General features: G+C 38.1%; 5 protein-coding genes across 7 annotated transcripts; 1 reads left to right on the plus strand and 4 right to left on the minus strand.

Annotated features, from left to right (window-relative positions):
* Positions 1-676: 676 nt before the first annotated feature.
* LOC108047853 (Fanconi anemia group D2 protein) lies at positions 677-9,480 on the minus strand. Its single transcript, XM_017128221.2, has 14 exons — positions 9,330-9,480; positions 8,516-9,270; positions 8,251-8,392; positions 8,125-8,193; positions 7,884-8,065; positions 7,752-7,824; positions 7,532-7,701; positions 6,977-7,464; positions 6,722-6,920; positions 6,548-6,670; positions 5,438-6,465; positions 5,156-5,380; positions 4,881-5,100; positions 677-4,829 (listed from the first exon to the last, which is right to left on the minus strand). The coding sequence occupies exons 1-14, from the start codon at positions 9,399-9,401 to the stop codon at positions 4,154-4,156; spliced, it is 4,422 nt and encodes a 1,473-aa protein (XP_016983710.2). The 5' UTR covers positions 9,402-9,480; the 3' UTR covers positions 677-4,153.
* Positions 9,481-9,809: 329 nt separating this feature from the next.
* On the minus strand, positions 9,810-12,357 carry LOC108047843. The gene is made up of 5 exons (XM_017128204.1): positions 12,172-12,357; positions 11,032-11,192; positions 10,890-10,980; positions 10,709-10,827; positions 9,810-10,597 (listed from the first exon to the last, which is right to left on the minus strand). Coding segments are annotated over exons 1-5 (510 nt in total). The 5' UTR covers positions 12,174-12,357; the 3' UTR covers positions 9,810-10,460.
* Positions 12,358-12,773: 416 nt separating this feature from the next.
* LOC108047918 (GATA zinc finger domain-containing protein 10) lies at positions 12,774-15,823 on the minus strand. Of its 3 annotated transcripts, none has more exons than XM_017128338.2 (5): positions 15,588-15,823; positions 15,418-15,531; positions 15,134-15,357; positions 14,331-14,479; positions 12,774-13,188 (listed from the first exon to the last, which is right to left on the minus strand). In XM_017128338.2, the coding sequence occupies exons 1-5, from the start codon at positions 15,693-15,695 to the stop codon at positions 12,977-12,979; spliced, it is 807 nt and encodes a 268-aa protein (XP_016983827.1). In that variant the 5' UTR covers positions 15,696-15,823; the 3' UTR covers positions 12,774-12,976. The 3 variants fall into 3 exon arrangements, with proteins under 3 accessions (XP_016983827.1, XP_016983826.1, XP_016983825.1); XM_017128337.2 differs by lacking the exon at positions 12,774-13,188 and adding an exon at positions 13,322-14,128 and having other exon boundaries at positions 15,418-15,528; positions 15,588-15,819; XM_017128336.2 differs by lacking the exon at positions 12,774-13,188 and adding an exon at positions 13,322-14,128 and having other exon boundaries at positions 15,588-15,819.
* A 354-nt stretch (positions 15,824-16,177) lies between these two features.
* Positions 16,178-17,480, plus strand: LOC108047924 (40S ribosomal protein S20). Its single transcript, XM_017128346.1, has 4 exons — positions 16,178-16,299; positions 16,445-16,600; positions 16,830-16,919; positions 17,290-17,480. Exons 1-4 carry the CDS (start codon positions 16,297-16,299, stop codon positions 17,401-17,403), a joined length of 363 nt encoding a protein of 120 aa, XP_016983835.1. The 5' UTR covers positions 16,178-16,296; the 3' UTR covers positions 17,404-17,480.
* LOC108047923 (calmodulin-like protein 4) lies at positions 17,466-18,422 on the minus strand. The gene is made up of 4 exons (XM_017128345.2): positions 18,285-18,422; positions 18,117-18,147; positions 17,988-18,052; positions 17,466-17,921 (listed from the first exon to the last, which is right to left on the minus strand). The coding sequence occupies exons 1-4, from the start codon at positions 18,285-18,287 to the stop codon at positions 17,571-17,573; spliced, it is 450 nt and encodes a 149-aa protein (XP_016983834.1). The 5' UTR covers positions 18,288-18,422; the 3' UTR covers positions 17,466-17,570.
* Between the last annotated feature and the right edge of the window lie 1,175 nt (positions 18,423-19,597).

A 19,597-nucleotide genomic window follows, 5' to 3' on the forward strand; every position in this document is an offset into this window, starting at 1 on the left:
AATTTGTCTCATAGCGTTTTTAACTCGAAATTGAAACAATAATTGAGCATATATAACAAAACCTATATGAAAATTAAAAAAATATAAAATATATTTATCTATAACTATATAGAGAGAGCAGTCTAAGCCCATACAGATTGATTTTAAATCTTAAGCAGCATGTAGCACCCCTTTTATACATTGAAACAGCGTAAACAACCAAATTCAAAATCTATTCGACTTGAACAAGTTTTACAATATTTACATGGGCTCGGAAAATTGGAAGTTAAAAAAATACATTTTAGACAGGCAATTTCTTCTTTTGTATATAGCCAATGAAAAGCTGGCAAGCGGTGAAGCAAAATAAATGGGAAACCCAGACATATATACACGAGATCAAGCTCAGATGAATTGAAAAACTGTTAAATATTCTAAGAACACCAAGAAACACAATTCAAATTAATTGAAAAGCAAAGCTTAGTGAAGAAACATTGACTGACAAAAATAAAGAAAAACAAATTATTAATTAGATTGAATGAGTTGATATGAGAACGATAAGCAAATACAAAAATTAAAACGCAGCCAGCATTATTATATAATGCGAATGGCGAAGGCAACTGGCAAGACTTTCTGCATAAATTTGAAAACAAACTATTTTTTAACAAAGTAAGTTTTAGGCAACTTCAAATCAATTATCTGTCAGAAGTTAAAAACAAAATATGTAGAGCTAAGTAATTGCACACATACAAAACTACACTTAAAACTCACTGATAATACTGATAAGCAGATAAAAATCGCAAATCAACAAGAACTTTGACTTATGTCTGCAAATCGAAGCAACGAATTAGGAAGAAAACATATAGACGCGGAGACAACACATCACAAACAGTAAAAGTAAAGAACCTAATAATAAAATTGATTATGAATTTTAATACCAATAACGCATACTTAATATTAACACTTGTAAAACGAGTACGATTAAAGCAATCTAATCGTTCTTAATGTTAAAAAAACGCAGACAACTAAAACTATAAAATCAATTAGCCAGCGCTCAAGTGCGTATTAGCAGCAATCCTAAACCAATCACAGCTAAGAAATTCTATTTAAAGTCCACTTATCCAATATCGAATTCAGATTAAAGTCTTTTCCCCACTTTCCTTTACTCATCTATAACTGCTACGCACACAGATAATACGGAAGAGAACACAAACATAAGATAAATAATAAATATATCAAGCTGACTTGCAAAAACTTAACTAACTCCATGCCTATAAAAAAAAAAACGCCACACACGTGTCAAAATACGTTTATATAGGGAAAATTAATGAAACAAAAACATGCCCGTTTATTTTCTATTTTGCTAAATTCAACAATGTTTTGGTTGAACAAAAATTCTGCCGTTTACGTTTCCGCTATTGCTAGATCTCAAGTAAAGCAAAAAGTTAATTAATATATATAAATGTATAAAACAAAAATATATAAATTAGTTTTAAACTAACGAAAGAATACTTCCAATTTTGAACTCAAGTATAAAGCAAAATACAAACTGTTGGCAGTTGATGAAGGACGCGTGTGTTTTAAAACGTATCTATGAACATTGTTCAGCATAAGCCTAAAAACAATAACTTTTTTTAAATTTAAAAATACACATACACAGACACACACCAAGCAGTTGCCTAAAGTAAAAAAAAAAACAAATAATGAAAATATTAAATAAAACTTGCGCAAAATTTGCAAACCAGCAAAGAACTTTAAATACATAATATTAGCCACAAACAATAAGAGAATATATACAACAAATTCTAAATGACCATAGTTAAGCTTAAATTTAGTAACACTCACATACACTCACACACACATATACACATAATTATTAAAGTAAAGTAAACTGTCGTTGTAGGGGATGATAAGTGTGCGCCATTTTCTAACTACAATAACAAGAGAACAAAATTACTAAAATATTTACCCAATTTTTATTTTTGATAAGTTTTCTTATGAATTTTCTTAAATATTTTACTTTTTTATTGAGAGAGCATTTCATGCAATTGCAATTGATTGTTGCCTTCAAAAAAGAAAGGGAGAAATAATTTTAAAACTTTAATCATTTTTTTTCTTTAAACACACACAAACACAACAAATAAATTAATTTTATAAGGAAGTGAATTATAAAAATTCTATAACGCCGCGTCTTTTTGCATGCAAAATTTTCGATTTTTCGCCCTAGAAATTTCCACATTTGGTGACTTAAAACCTTTGAACCCGATTCAAATTGCAAATATATAAATATAATTAATTTTAACAATTTGTTTAATTCGATAACTGTACTGATTTTATATTGTTTTAAATTTGTAATTTAATTTGTAAGTTTTTATTGTTAATGTGTTTTTTCTATTGTAAACTAAAACTAAACTAAATCTATAAACCAATTGGCAAATTGTTACACAGTCCGTTTAAGTTTACCGATTTCGTCGATTCTAAAATTGAGAATGAAATTTTTACCAAAATTATGTGCCGTTATTTAGAAACCATTTCTTTGGAAGCCTGAAATTTTCCTGCAACCCCACCCACCCCTTAACCTTTACCCCCAACACCTCTAATTGTGTTAAATATTGTAATTTGTAATTTTTGTTTTAATTTTTCGGGAAAGCAAAAACGTTTGGCAAAATTAGTTTTTAATTTGAATATTTAGTTTTGTTTGTGCGCTTAAGTTTTCAATAGTATGTTATATATATTAAACTATGAATATTAATTTTTAGCAAAATATTTTTACGACCTAACATAAATCACTAATGTTAAATACTTAAAGAACTAATTTGTTTAGCTGTTTAATTGGTTTAAAATATTTGTGTATTGTGAAGAGGAGCGCAAGCAAAATTTATCTTTGATCTATTAACAATAACAATAACTGTATACGTGTGTAAATTTCAACCTTCAACAAAAGCAACACAATACTGAAAATAAAATAGAAATAATGTCGAAAGGAATCATGAAAGAAAGCAAAGTGGACAACAAAATTGCAAACTGCGCATGGAAACTGAGCGAAAAAAATGAAAAACTTTACATGAATTGTGATGATGCAAAGGCAAGATTTAATCATAATTACTAAATCTATATATACAATAAATATATATCTTTCTCTATAAATATATATATTTGAGTATATAATGTATATGTAGGCGTAGGAGTGTATAATCTAACTTTACTTTTAAACAGACTGCGTACGTATTAAAAATTTTTAAAATTAATTTGTGTAAAATGTTTTAAGTTTTGAAAAATTGGCAAATAAAGAAAACAATAAAAATTAATAAATCAAAAACATGATCGTATTGTAAATTGAAATATACAAATTATTTCGACCTATTCCAAATTATATTTTCAAACTTTTTCAGCAATCAAAATCTTTTCATGTATATTTCAAGAATCGGCTTAAAGCAAGCGCAACTGTTTATAAAGAAAAATGAAGGACATTGGCAGTGGATGCAAGGATCTGAGACCTTTGGAAAGTTTCCAAGATTGTTTCTTTATTCTTTAATACACAAAATAACATGATTTGTATGAGGACAATATCTGTTTCAAACATACACACACGCTAGGATTAACTTCGCTTAGACCATTCTTGTTTTACTTTTAAATTTATAGTTTGTGTGTGTTTTCTTTGATTTTTTTTTAATTACATATATAACCATTTTATACTTGATTGATTTTTAAAACTCTTTTATAAACTACCTATTGATAAACATCACAAAACATTTGCATACATACCACACGTATGAAAGGGATTCATAAACCGTGAACGTAACGTCGCCAATTATTACGAGATAAAAACAACAAATGGAAATTTAATAATAAAAACAATCAGAATTCATCGTAGAGAAAAGCCGAATGTGAGAAAAATGGGAGAACAACTTTTACGTCTTAATAAACAATTATTGTTAACGAAGAAAATAAAAGTGAGAAAAGAAGCATATTGTACTAAAATATTTGATATACATACATTTGTTATTATTTGTAATACGAAAATTAAATAAAATTGCATCCAGATAATAAAAAATGAAATAAATAAAGAATGCAAAGGTCGTCGTCTGCTCAATCATAGACTAGAAACAAATGAAAAGCCTCCACTTTGGTTTAAAAAACAAATTTTTTATTTTAAATCGCTGAAAGAAGAGGGTATCTAAAAGCATTTGCTGCGGGATGACGACTTGCTCCGGCTCCCGTCGCTCGGTCTTGTGCTGACGCTAGCGGTGGTGATGCCCATATCATCACCCAGCACAGTTTCATCCACGCTGGTATCATCGCCAGGTAATTCCTCATCGCTGTTCGCCTCGCCGGCAAACGAACCCACTGGCGTGATAATAGAGTCTCCGTGAAGATCCCTGTTTATCATATTTCCCATGTGAAAAGCTGAATGGCAGTTGTTGGCAGCCAAAAGTGCTTTCACCCGGAAAACCAACGTCTCAATCGTCTCCCGCAGGCTGGGAATATAGCTGATTATGGCGGTATTCTTAATGGATTTGGAATGGCAGCAGAGTTGGTGCAGGAACCGTGTCACTTTCTGCAATTCGTGCAGAAACCTTGTCAACCTTTCGGGATCATCACGAACAATGGACTCGAGCGCTCTCATGCCGTGTTGAAGCAACAGCTTGAGGAATAACAGGGAGTGCTTTAGAAACAATCCGAAATTCCGAGGCTGTTCCACTAGCTGCACGATGTTAAGCAAGCCATTTAACAAGTCAACAGTGGACTCCCACAGTTTCAGCTTATCTCCATGACTGTCCACGCTGATTTGGCCACTTAAGGAGTGAATTAGCACCTCGCACAGGCCACGAAAGAGCAATGGAAAGTTAGCCCTAAAAATAAATAGTATTAATAAATCATATTGGCTGTCCTGATTTGCTTACTTTTTAAAGTTGGGGAAGGAATTCAGAGCTTTGTCCTTCGTATTTAGGATACTGCATTGTTTAACCAGGTCACTAAGGAGTTCACTTTGACTTTTGCAAGTCGATTTCTTAAGAAAGCCCTTGACCAGCTCGTCCAAATATATATTGCACTGACCGCCTTTATCCAAGGTTCCTGAGTAGTGGAACCATTTGCGGCGCAGCAACTTGCCGCAGAGTGACCCTGAAGGATATATAAATTCTAAAATTGCATTCCAAATTTGATTGTGCATTCTTACGCAAGTCGTCGCCTTGCTGATATCTCGGTTGGCTTGCATCGACTTCCAAGCTTCCTACCGTCAGCAAGCTGCGCAACAATCGATGAAGCTGGACCGCAGTACTAAGGCTTAAAACCGATTTCTCATATTTTAAAAAGTATTCAAAGGTCAGGGTTGCCAACTGTGGAACAGTTTTTTGCTTGTAGCTTTTCCATTGCTCTTTGGGATGCAATTTAAACAAAGACTCTATAAAGAGAAAGAGTATAACCAATTTCGATTTTCATTAAAATAGTAATAGCTTACTGTGCAGAAGTTCAGCCTGCGACTTGTCGCCCCACCCGCTCCAGGCGAAGTACAAAGCAAATAGACGAATGCACAGCCCAAAGCACGTTTTGATGTAGTTAAATTGCTCCTTGAACAGATCCAGATTGCTGTACACATGATTGACTTTCGTAAGCTCATTGTCGATAGCTGTTGCCAGGGTTATAAGGTATTTGTTCACCTCAAGTAGACAGGGAAGTAAATCGCATATGAAATCCTCTGGCTTGGCCAGATGCGGTCTAAAACTGTCCGCGTCAGATGAATCCTGCTGACCGAGGACTGCAGCATCAAGTTTTAAAACCATATCTTCCAACAGGAAACGAAACTCAAGGAGACCCAGAAACTCTCCAACTTGATCCTTCTCTAGCTGGTGGGTCAGGACGAGCTTCTGCTCAACTAACAACATTATGATTTCCACTTCCATGGGCCTGTACTTCTCTCGCGTTCCATACATCTGCTCAAAGTCTATCTTTGTTTTTATGGATTTGCAGGGTCCTACCTTAATCGTAAAATCAGCAATCGTAGTTTGATTACCAGTCAAATCTGGTTCCGTTGCAGTTGCGTTGTGCTTGGCAGCCGCCTTGGCTCCTTGTCGTTTTTGATTCATCGCCGATTGCTTGGCATTGGTGAGAAACTGGTATGGCGGGGCAACAAAGTCCGAGGGCGCTCTAGCCAGGAGCGGCTTAATCCTCTGCTCAATTCGTATCAATTCGCCGAGACGGGAAAGAACCCGACGGCGAGTGGCAGGATCCCGCTGCGATGCGAAGGCACTGATTGACACTCGCATCCAATTGACGGTGTGGAAGTAAATGCATAGAATGTCATTCTGCTGGTCCGTCGCAAAGTTGTCAAAAACGGCCAGATAGTTATCGGCCTCGAAAAACGAGGGTAAGACGATGGCACATCCGAGCAACGCATTGATATTCTCTAAGCTGTCGTGGTGGCGATGTTTATACAATACCCGAACACAGTTGAACAAAGGTGCAAGTACATATATAGAATCGCAAGCTCTGAAAATATAATGTATTTCATTTAGAAATGAATGAAAATCTGAGGTTTCGAGTTGAAAGCCATAGATAAAACTGAACTTACTTGGCTTTGGGTGACAAAACTAGTTTGGATATATTTATGCCAATGCTGAGGACGTCCGACTCAGTGTTTGCATTTGATTCGTCCAATTCATTGATGTTCATTTGATATTCCAGCTTAATGCCCCTTAAAATCAAATACAATTAGTGGAGTTTGTGTTGAATTACCTTCACTTACTTAATTGTCTCTGGAACATCCTCGGTGACGAAGCTAGCCTGAAAGCGGAGAGTCACTAACTCACAAGCCCAGGCAATAAACTGTGAGTCCAAATCACCGATGGAAGTTCCGTCATAGCGTTGATTGAAAACCGTCGCCAGCTCTTCGTAGAATAGAGCCAGGGACTCCGCGCTATTAGCAATGGATGACTCCGTGCGAACTGTGTATTGGGAATTTTAATACATGGTTTGAAGTAAATTTTTGAATTTCAGTTACTGATCAAGTTCGCGGACATTTTGCCACGACCTTCGGGCAAGGAATCCACGTTGTCGACGCTAATTTGGGAATCGTCATGCTCAACTGCATCGTTCTCGATGCGGGCCATTGCGTCGATGAGCTGGACACATCCAATAATGCCCTGCTTTTTTATATTATCAGTTGAATTAATAAGTTGCTTCTTCACCACCATATCGACTTGCTCCTGGAGCTGAAGGCAAGCCGATAGTTTGGGGTCTGGAAAGGCCACATGGCACAGCAGGTCCATGGCTAAACGAGTTTGAGTCAGGGTCAGATCACTGATTCTGTCCAACATCGGAATGAGAAGAGCGGCACAGTTCTGAACATCTTTAGAGCTCTTTCGCTGCAGTTCACGAAGTAATTCCAATGCCATCGTCGTCAAGTGTGGAGAGGATTTGTCACAGGTGAGCTCCAACAGTTTCTTAAGGATATTTTTCTGAATCGAGTCAAAAATCCTAAAAAGTATACTGTAAAGAATTGAAATAACAGTTTAGTAATTTAATTGATGGCATTTTTCGGAGGAGCAATGTTTACCTGTACGAAGACTTGGCGAAATCGGACACAGTGCGGTGTTTTTCACGCATAAAGTCGTGCAGAATGTTCATCAGTGTGTTTATATGCTGCTCCAAGATATGCTTATAGTGCAATTTGACCTCCTCCAAAATGCTCACCGTAATGTGCTCCAGTTTAATGCGACGACGAAGCTAAATCGATGGAATTTAAACAACGAAATTGTATCCAAGCAATTACTTACGATATTTTCAATATACAACGAATTATCTTCATTAACTTTTATTAACAAAAGCAGAATAATAATGTCAAGGGATCTAGAAAAAACAAATATTTACTTTAGTATCGAATTATTTTTTGGTTTCTGAAAACTTACGTAAATCCATCTGCCGGCAAACTACCAGCTGACCTCTGCCACGCCTGATAAAATCTTTTAGATCTTATTAAGCCAAGTTCTAGAAAGCCAAACAGTTCTAGCTGTGACTTTTTGTTGTCGGCTGTGTTCGAGTTTTGGTCCCTATGGCGCCAGTTAAAGATTTCTCGCAAGCTGCATATTAACTGAAATCGAAAGGAAGCTGATCACGATATGCCTTGTAAGAAATGAGGAAAAGTCTTACATCGCGCACACTTTCATCTGTGTCCATTTTCAGAATATTAAGCAGAAGGCGTATAAGGTGGGGCAATGTCTAAAATAAATTAAAAAAAGTTTGAAATCGAATAACTAATGGTTTTTATAAACATACCGTATCGGAACAGGAGCCACTTGTGGCAAACTCCAAAATGCGCAGTCGTAACTTAGCCTGCGTCCTGTCTGAAAGTGATAAATTGCTTAGAGTGTGTACCGTGGTCATATGAAAGAGTTCTTCCGTGCTGGAATAGTTAATGCTGCAACAAAACCAAATAATATTAGATCCTTCTAAATACCAAATTTTTTGGGGTCTTAAACTTTCATTTTAAATAAAAAGGTAGACAATACTTGAATCTCGATGGAACAAGCTTCTTACTCACTTGAGTAGTTCAACGAACTCATCGTGCATACTGGCATCCAGTATCAACTCAGCGTTAGCTATGATGTCCAACTTGGCCGACTTCGTGGCCCTGTTGAAGATACCCTCGATCCGGCTGTAAATCTGTACCTTGTGCGAAACGGTCAAGTAGCGCAGTTGGGTGAGCATCAATGGCAGAAGTGGCATGGGTATGGCCGCCCTGCCCGAAAGAACACGATCCGCAGTGGCCACCTCCTCGATCTTGTTCAGCAGCACATCCACGCAAGGATCCCGCAAAAAGTCGATCATCAGGAAGTTCATGAACATGCTGTTCTGAGACTGATAGATCTGCTCCTCGCCAGCGGCATCCACGGTGCAGCCGATTAGAAGTTTCTGCACTAGTTTAGACTTGGGCGCCATCGCAGCATTCAGACCCGTCTTGAAGGTCTCCAGCTTGTCGGTGTACGACGATGCACTCATGAAAATGTCCCTTAGCTTGGACACAATTGAGACGTGGTCGCATGCCAGTATCAGGCTGTCGCCCTGGTCCAACTGGACCCCGGCGCGGATCAGAACCAGTTCAAAGAAATTGTTGGGCTGCCGGGAGAGGGTCGGAATGGTCCGGCTGGATGACTGGGTGCGACCCAGAGTAGCAGCTAGGATGGCACTGTGCTGCGACAGGAAGCGCTGTGTGTGCTCCTGCGAGGCGGGTATGTTCTCCTCGCTCCCGCCGGATGTGGAATCAAGGGAAACATTCGTGGTGCTCTCCGCCAGGCGCTAAAAAAAAAGCATTCTCAACCGGGTTTCAACTGGAAAATCTAAATCTGTCCACTTACTGGCACTTTCATGGTAGTGTTCTCATCAATTGTGTTAAGAGCCTTCTTCTTACGATTCTTAAAATTAAACATAGTGGACAATTAACTTCACAAATCAACAAAAACAAAACGCAATTAAAACAAAACAAATTCCTGGCGCGTTTAGAACAGTGTGCCCCTATTAAGAGCATTGGCTCTGTTATCGATAGTTTCAATGGTGGAAACAACTATCGAAAGCCGGATATGGGAAACAATCCTTTCAAAAATAAGGAGTCGACTGGTAAACAACATTTTAAAGCTTTTTCGCACAAAATAAGACTGTTGTGGATGTTTTTAATAGCTTGTACGCGAATTAATGTATTATATCCGAGTTTTTCAGAAAAATAACTCTTTAAAGGAACTTTTTCCAACCGAACATTCCTATACCAAGTTTATATTCTTCCAATCCGTTATATTTCCAAAATTATTTAACCCCCAGCAATTGTATACAAATGAATGTGTTTTTTTGGAAATTCAAATTTTTATTCAAACATACTCTACATAATGCGTACAAAACTATTATTGTATTTCTATTTGTATATAACTTTTAATCATATGTGATGAGTATAAAATGTGTAACCATGCATTTTCTTAAATCTAGGATCTGGAAGCTTGTTCCACAAATTGATAATCGTATATGTAATGGAAAAGTCCAACGTAACGCTAAATAAGGTGATTATGAACTTATTTGTAAATTTAAAGCCTTTCGATTTGAATTGTTTAACTTGGGTGCTAACTCTGATAATATCGAATAATTCCTAATATCAATTTTAAACTCTTAAAAGTGCAAAAACTCTATTGTGCTATACATTTTTAAATGTATATAAATATGGTTTATAAAAAGGAAGTACAACATATGTATGTCTTGTAGTGATTATGCCAGAAATTGACTTATTCCAGGACTATCGTGTCCCTTTCGCACCTAGTTCATAGAAAATCACTAATTTGGCGTTGTTTTTAGTATTGCTATTAAGTATATAATGATGAACTTGATGCCATTTATATCACACCAATGCAGTCCAAAGCGGAAAATATGCGATTCCTTCACAATACTATGCTTCTGGAAACTGGTAAGGTTTCCTGCCGTTACTTTTCAGTTTTTTAAACACTTAATTATTGTTTTTTCGCACGTCGTCTCTTATATCCCGTCATCTGCTTAAGAAGCTGCGAGTTTTCATCATCGAGATCCATGTTTGGCTCCCAGAGCCGCAGTCGTTTGGGTATATAGATTAGGCCCAGTAGAGTTATAGCTAGATGGGGTAAAAAAATTAAACTTATTAGTTGAAGCACTTGCTCTTAGGATATTTATTGTTTGACATGTATCTCGGAATTCTAGAAATATATAAATTAATTTTACTCACAATTTAGCACGCAAGGGAAGATCACATAAAAGTTGATGGTGCTGGAGCGAAAGTAGAGCGCCTCGGTGGCGTAGAAGACCATGGTGAGGGCCAAGGAGCAGCCACCCATGCTCACGACCCTTTTATAAAATAAATATATATTTTATTACCAAATTATAAGTTAATTTTGAGGAACACTTACGGCCTATAGTGGATATAGAGGGTACAGTGCACCAGAGCTATAGCCTTGAGCAGACAGTACATGCCGATAATGCGCGATATGGTGTAGTCACCTGCAAATACACCCATGAAATAGGATTCCAGCAGTGTTTGGAAGCACTCACCCTCAATAAACTGGGTGTCACTGTGGTCGCCCAGGAAGCTGCGCCTTTCGATATAGCTACGGAAAGCAGTGCCCAAGTCCATGAAGGCCACAAAGGCTATCCATCCCCGGAAGGCATAGAGGAGCCGTTCGCGGGGTCGTCCGCCAGACTGCATGGCAGCCCTAGAAATCACAAAGATAAATACAACGTCGGTTAATAGTTTTTTTTTATATTATATATTGTATTGTATTGTTATTATTCAGTTGCAGAAAAACATTTTTTTATTTATAGCGATAATAAAAATTAAGAACAATTTAGTTACGAAAAGTTCAAATAAAAGTTCATCAGAAAAAGTCCAGTACATGAAATATTTTTTTAAAAAGTTAATTTTATAAAAAATTTTAAGTTTAATTTTTAAATAAAATCTTTATTTTTATAATTATGTTAGTGCAAATTTTTCACACCTATCAAAAATAATAACGGCACTAACATTAAGCCAAAAATTCCCAATTTATAGCTTCGTCTATCTTTTAAAAAATTCCTTTTTGAAATCTTTAAATTATGTTAATATTAAGATCACGGTGACATATAATAAAGAATAGAAAAATCCCCATTTATAAAATATAATAATGATTCTAAAAGCAAGCTATTACAATTCCCAATGCTGGTTATGATGATATAATGTTAGCTATTTTGGGATTACAAAGCCATTAGAATCAACGTCACTTGCGTGTGCGTAATTAGACCCTTTATTTAAGGGGTTTCATTTCAGCAAGAAGAGGAACTCCAACTGAGCAGTCAAGTAATAGTAATGGCATTCCCAACCGGCTTATCGCCCTCTGCGAATCGCACTCGGAATCCCCTTGCAACCAACCCCATTCCAGAACGCTGGGCAAAATCGATATTTTGGCATACTATGCTGGTGTATTTGCTCAGCGCAAATATTTGTGCAGAGTTAATTCCCGGATGCACGCGACCACGTGGATCGGGGTCCAAATGGAGCTCCTTGCCCGGCCAAGTTGTTTATTTTCAATCGACTTTGCCGGCTAGGTCTCCGAGCAACGCGATTTATGGCCCGGGACCGGCTAGCAGGCGATCCATAATTATTCCCCTGCACTCCATACATAATTTGTGTATTTATTTTCGTGACCATTGACTTACATTTTGCAGCGATTCCCGAGTTACTCAGCAATCCCGAATTCCGTCGCACCCGGCGTATGCGTAATACTTGAATGAGGCACTCTGTAATCCCACGAAACCTATTTTATGCTGCAGCGATTGTTTATTTTATATTGGTTTTATTTTAACCTTTCAACGCGACCAGTATTTGTACCGTCGCCTACAACACCTCGCCGTCCACTGAAAATCTTCAATGAGAATGCCGTGCGAAGGCAGGCAGCTTTTATGCTTTTCAGAGCTTTAAGACTTTTGGGGCTTGTATCGAACAAAAGATACCTGTAGAATTTCGATTTCACTTAAAGAAGCCACATTATATATCTTTTAAAACTTTTGGCTAAACTATTTTTTTTTAATTTTATAGACACAACAATTTTAATTTAGACCTACTTGGGCTTATTGCATTTAAATTCTATATTTTAGGCCAAGATTTTACTTAAAAACAAAAACTAGTTCCATACCTAACAATCAAATAAAAAAAGCAAGAAATTGGAAGAACATGCCTGATATGTTATCAATGATAACCTCGAACCCTAGTTGTTCGAGCAAACGATTGAAAAATGATATTTCTAAATAAAAACATGCAATGCATTTTTCATCATTTATTAAGCAAAGTACAAAAAAGTTAAACAATTCCGATACAAAACCCTTATATGGATGTTCAAGTCAATAATTTGGTGTATATGGAAATCTCACCATATGTCATTGTTCAGAATCGTTTCAATTAGCAAATGTATAAAAAGTTCAACAATTTGTCAAGTTCTATGGCTCTCTTGGGATAAATGTTGGTCTAGTCCTTGCCAATATTCGCCTCAGTCTTGCGATACTCAGCCCAGTCCACATATCCGTCGTTGTTCAGATCCATGGACTTAAGCACATAGTCTATGGTTTCCTCCAGGGCTTTGTCCGTGTAAACTGATCCTTGCTTGTGCTCCTCCGGTTGCTCAGTTTGGCCCTCGGCGTGATCGTGACCCTCGGCTGGTTTCTCACTACTATCTTTGACTGAAAAGGTATTGGGACGTTACAGATTTTTGGTGCTCACTTGCGCTTGATTAAGTTAATAAGCTCACCAGAAACCACTAATTAATGTTTAAGTCTACAATTCTACTTGATAGAGCGATTTGATGTGGTCGGCTTTGATTTGGGTTTGACTTTATTCGCTAAATCGGCTTTACTTACAAAGAGTTGCATGCGTCTATACAATAGGTTTCAGTTTCAAATAGATTTCACATAGACGTGGTATTCTTCGATTTTTTTGCATAGTTTTCATTTTTTTTTTGTACAAAACAAACTTTTACACAATCAGTCTGTTTTTTTGCTGCTCTAAAGTTGCGCTTAAAAATTAGTTCATATCGAAAAATAACTAAAGTAATGACAATGGAAAACAAAACGAAACAAAGCGGCTGAAATTGCACAAACCACTTGAGAGATTCGTGATCAATATTCGAAAAAGGGAATTTTTTAAAAAAGTTCTCTGAAGGCAAATAGGTTACAATTTGTTCAATCAAGTTCTCCGATTGGAATGCTTGCAGCATGTTAAGTAAATTTGATTCGAAATTATCTAAAAAGAAGTGCGCTAAAACCGTAGACGTGGTCGACGTAATTTCAGGATGTTTTGGGCAGAAAACAGGAGTATGTGTTGCGCGTCACAGAACACGGGACGAGGACATGCTAATGTATGCAAACTGAACAGATTCGGGTGACTACTAATGAACCGGCTGCTGCTGTTGCTGCTGTTCCTGCGGTTGCTGCTGTTGCTGCTGCTGCTTCTCGGCGGCCTTTTGCTGCGCCTTGATGAACTCCGGATAGTCGATGTACCCGTCTCGCGAGGTGTCGTCCATCTGCAGAATGGGGTCAATGAGGGCCACCAGTTCCTCGTCGGAGAAGACCTTTTCCTCCACGTGCGGCTTCTCGCCATTCGGCTGCTCCTTGCTGCCTTGCTCTGCATGGCAATGAATTGTTATGGTGGATGCGAAATGGATTAGCATGAGATTCGAGCATGACCACAACCATAACCGGAAACAGCCCAGTTTAATTACGCATATGCAAAGAAGGTAAAATAGGATAGTTGGTCAAACAAAACGAAAACAATAACCACAAATGCAAATCTAACCATTTAGATAAATAAAAAATGGCTATCTTACCGTGCCAGTGAATCAACGACTTGATCAGCTCGCAGCCATCGAGCTTGTTGTTGTTGTCCGAGTCGTGCATCTTGAAGTAGTGGAACTGCAGCTCAGCCTCGGACATCTTGCTCGTATCGATGGGCACCTGCATGTGCTCCTGGATATGACTGGAAGTGAAAGGAAACAGGGTAAGTAAAGGTATACCAGATGGTTAATTACAATGGTTAATTTACAATGATGGTCTTCGGTTTACGAAAAGAGAAATACCGAGTAAAAAGTCCTGCATAAATCAATTGTACATAAGTATGTTTCGATAAGAAATAGTTTGATAAGCTATAGATAGAAAAATAGATAAGCCATATCGTTTATTCGTCGTATTTAATGAATATTTACAAAAAAAATTTAAACAAGAGTTCTTAACCTAAAAGAACTATTTATTATACATTAACGATTTGAAAAGATACTGAAAGAAAATTAAATAATGTTGACATCTCTGAAGATAACAGATATCTTGTTTATATTTTCGATCATTGAAACCTTTTAATACCACTCTGTCAAATTGTTCCAAAAACTATTGACGGAAATATACAACCCATCATTTCGGCGGGTTGTAGGTGTCAATATAGTTAATTAACATTAATATTCGTGCTGTAGATTCAAAGTAGAGCTCAAGTACAGCGGTAGACCTTAATACTACCCCATCACTTTGACTAGACGAGATGTCATTTATGGTTAATTTATGACCTCTCCCTCGAGCAGTGCAAAGCCCCCTCAATAAACTATGATTACCAGTGGCAGTGATAAGATAGACGGTCACTTACGCGCGCTCCTGCTGGATGTTGCCGGTGTTCAAGACCTGCTGCGGTTGCCCGTGGTGGTGGCCACCCGCCTGCTGCTGGTGGTGCACCTGCTGCGGCTGCTGGTGGTGCACTTGTTGCTGCGGTGGTTGCTGTTGCTGAATTGGTTGCTGCTGCTGCTGCACAGGAACTTGCTGATATTGGACCGGCTGCTGCTGCTGCACGGGCACGGGCACCTGCTCATATTGCTAAAGATTTGAGTAGTTCGCGTTAGTCACCAGGAATCAAAGAATATGTTTCCCACTCACATATTGCTGGGGCGGCACGCCGGGCACCGAGTGGACCTGTTGCTGGTACTGCGGCTGGTGGTGCTGCACCGGCGGCGGTGGGTGGTGCTGTGGCACCTGCTGCGGCACCTGCTGCTGTCATATAATTGGGTTAATATGGTCTGTTGTGTCAATTAAGTCCAACTACTCACATAGTGCTGCGGATTCACGCCGGGAGCGACGCGCTGGCCGCTCGCCATGCCAATCAGGATAAAGGGCAGCAGGAGGGCTGCCCGCAGTTCCGGGACGCGCATCTGCATGGAAGTGCTGGATTCTGGCGGGGATCGGTTCGGTTCGGGATCGGTTTTGGTGGCTCTGTAATCACCACGTCGCAAAGACAAAACACACACGTACACAAATCGCTGCTTCTTCACCGCTGGCCATTCACAGCGGGCGACAGCTGTTGCACAGGTAACTGCGGATATTCGCCATGAAGCGCGTGAATCAAACGGTCACACTGAGCAATTGGATCGAGTCCCTGCTAAGTTTATATCTAGGGTATTCAAATTAGTGTTTAATTTATATTTAAAAGGCTCTTGTTAATAACTAACTAGCAACTAAGGCCATAAGTAACTATAGCCATTTAAATTTAGAAATTTATTATTATTATTATTAGAGAATCCTTGTATCTTAACCCTCCTGTGCACGGCACAACATCGATATCACAGATATTTTAAAAACATCGATAACACCGATGTTGGCATCGATGTTTCTCCACATCAACACTCCTCTTCGGTTTCATCATGTGGCAACACCGCCTAGCATTAACCCTCCTCTTCGTTTTCAACCAGCAAATCGACTGGTTCAGCGCTGCTCAAAATACAAAGATTTGAATATCTCGACCAGGGAAATTGCTAAATAATGGTAAATTTTCAGTTCCCAAGGCACTTCCATCTACTATTAGTTTTTGGCAGCCGCTAAAATTGTTATTGCGCCAAGAAAACACGGTACACGTGTGATGGGCACTCAACATAACCCCACTTAACACATGTTTCCACCGCATCCGCAGGCTGCTGCACCCAAGGATATTGAGAAGCCCCATGGCGGCGATTCTGCCTCTGTGCACCGCATCCGCATCACCCTGACCTCCAGGAACGTGCGCTCGCTGGAGAACGTGTGCCGTGACCTGATCAACGGTGCCAAGAACCAGAACCTGCGCGTCAAGGTGAGGAGTCACATCCACAAAGATTATCCTGAAGTCGCATTTACCTGGAGGCTTTGCCTGTCCGCCAGACGCTTAGCCTAGTCATTAATAAATGCCAGATAAAATGCCTGAATCGGACATTATTTTCGCGCCTATTTCTTCGGTGCTAGAATATCACATGGTTCAGGCTACAATATATCTTAATACAAGTGAATCCCTTACTAATCCCTCTATTTTTCCACTCTTTCAGGGCCCCGTGCGCATGCCGACCAAGACCCTGCGCATCACCACCCGTAAGACTCCTTGTGGTGAGGGTTCCAAGACCTGGGATCGCTTCCAGGTGGGTTTAACTATATATGACAATACCACCATCTATCATCCATGGGCAGATCTGATATCGTGGCTTGGACACACAACCAGTCATTCCACAGTATCTATGATTTGCCCAGAATAAACGTCTTCTCATAGTCCACTTTGTTATTCCTCACAATTTGGCTCCATGAACACGACAAATTAATTAATATTGATTCACTTTGTGCACAGAAAAGCTATTGCAGATTGATATACATTTTTTCAACTTAACTTTAATAATGAATTTATATTAATATGTTCACTTTTCACTTAATAATTGAGCAATTTTATTTTCTATGCACATTTTTCTTTACTTCTTGAGACTTACGTCTAACCTTTGCTACTCTCCTTGTTTTCAGATGAGAATCCACAAGCGCATCATCGACTTGCACTCTCCCTCTGAGATCGTCAAGAAGATCACCTCGATCAACATCGAGCCCGGCGTAGAGGTTGAGGTCACCATCGCCAACTAAGATCGGCAGATGCCACTTTTTTACACCTCCAAAAGTTTGGCGTACAAATAAAAACCAAGAACTTTTCCAAAACGTCATGCATAGCCGGCTTTATTGTGCAAAATCCTTTGGGGTACTATTTTACTGGAATGTTTTATAGTGTAATGAAATGTTTTTAAATAGGCAGTCTAATAGTAATCTGGAACTGGGGCGCAGGCAATCTTGACAAAGTCAGCATATCGCACAGTGCTATTGTTGTTCACATTGGCCTCCCGGAAGATGTTGTCAACCTCGCGCATGGACAGGCCCTCTCCCCAGTTCTGGAGGAGATTGCGCAGCTGCCTGGCCGAGATGGTGCCCTTATTCTGAGGATCAGCTGCCTTGAAAGCGGCAATCACCTCATCCGGCAGACTCTCCACCTTGGAGTGCTGATGCATTATGTCCAGAAAGTCGGCAAAGCTCATTTTGCCATTCTTCTGCTTTAGATACGAAACCAGTTCTTGGATCGTCGGCGAAAGACCCAGGGAACGCATAATAACCTGGTGACATGACAAAAATGTGTACCATAAGAACGTATATTTTGTTGGGGTGAGAAAGCCACTTACAGTTAGTTCGTCCAAATTGTTGATTTGGCCCGAACGAGCGAACAGATAAAAACACTCACGGAACTCTGGGGGTTAAAGATAAGAAATGTTTTTAGAATGAAATCATCAATGAGTCGGGGGCACAATTACCATCAATATCCTGTTCTTTGAAATAACGAGCCTGAAAATAAAGTAAAGAAAATTATATAGAAAGTTGCATAAATACAAATGGTTAATGAGGGCAGTCGACTGGAAAGTGCAGTTATGAGAAAAGAAAGCACTCTCCTGTTTCAAAGTATTGCTCAAACTATATCTTACCATATCTAAGGACTTCTAATTACACTTTCACTAAATAAAACAACAATAAATAATTTAAGTAAACAAGAGGAAATAAATAAATTAAACGAAACGAAAAACAACAGGTTGCTCTTCAGTGTGACCAGAAATCGGTGTGAACAGTTGATAGCTAACATAAAAAACCACATTATTTCCCAAAAGTATGATTCGCCCTCGAATTCAAATTTTCAGTTTTGACTCAAAACATTTTACTTGTTCTGTTTTAAATTAAAATAAATAATTTAGAATAAAAATAAAACAAAGTATATATATTATTGATCAGCATCACGAGGCGAGTTGATCTAGCCATGTCCGTCTGTCATATGCACACTTTCGAAAATTGCTTTGCAGAAAAGTGTCCAAAAACTTTACTTCTAAGCTCATAACTTATCTTACAGACATCCGATTTCAAAGTGGCAAACTTCTTAATGACTCTGGTCTAAATCTCTAAAAATCTGTGTAGAAATCTTGCTTTGTATTTTTGGGTACATTTTTCGTCATTTTTATGTAGTAACCCCTTTCAAAATAACTTTTCTTACAGACATCCGATTTCAAAGTGGCATACTTTTAAATGATTGTGGTTTAATTCTGTAAAAATCTGTGTTTTTAACTTGGTTTGTATTTTGGGGTCGATTTTTTCATATTTTTACAGTGTTAGCCCTTTCCAAATTTTTGAAAAATGGCTTTGCAGAAAAGTTACCTAAAACCTGCACTTCTCAGCTCATAACTTTTCTCAAAGAAATCCGATTTCAAAGTGGGACACTTCTAAATGATTATGGTTTAATTCTCTAAAAATCTGTGTTTTCAACTTGGTTTGTATTTTGGGGTCGATTTTTCGTAATTTAATGCTGTTGTTTTCCAAATGTTCGAAAAATGGCTTTAGAAATGTATCAAAAAACTACACTTGTAAGCCCATAGTTTTTCTTAAAGGCATCCGATTTCAAAGTGGCATATTTCTAAATGATCGTGGTTGGATTCTCCAAAAATCTGTGGTAAAATTATGATATGTATTATTGGTTCGAGTTTTTGTAATTTTTTATGATGTAATAATAAAAGTAGAACTTTGTTGTTTCTTAACATATACTATATACTCCGAGATATATTTATTTTTAAAGATTTCAGCTAGAAATGTATATAAGCTTTTTTATAAGTTTGCTTTATTGTTTATACTGATAAGACTTTTTCTTTCTTGGGTCGAAGAAAGTGATGATTTCCACTTGGTAAGCTTTCAAAAAAATGTTCATCAACCATAAGAAACCACAGTTTTGATAACAATGTACAATTTTAGCTCCATC

Source organism: Drosophila rhopaloa, unplaced genomic scaffold (assembly GCF_018152115.1).
Source record: "Drosophila rhopaloa isolate 14029-0021.01 unplaced genomic scaffold, ASM1815211v1 contig_178, whole genome shotgun sequence".
Lineage (NCBI taxonomy): Eukaryota > Metazoa > Arthropoda > Insecta > Diptera > Drosophilidae > Drosophila > Drosophila rhopaloa.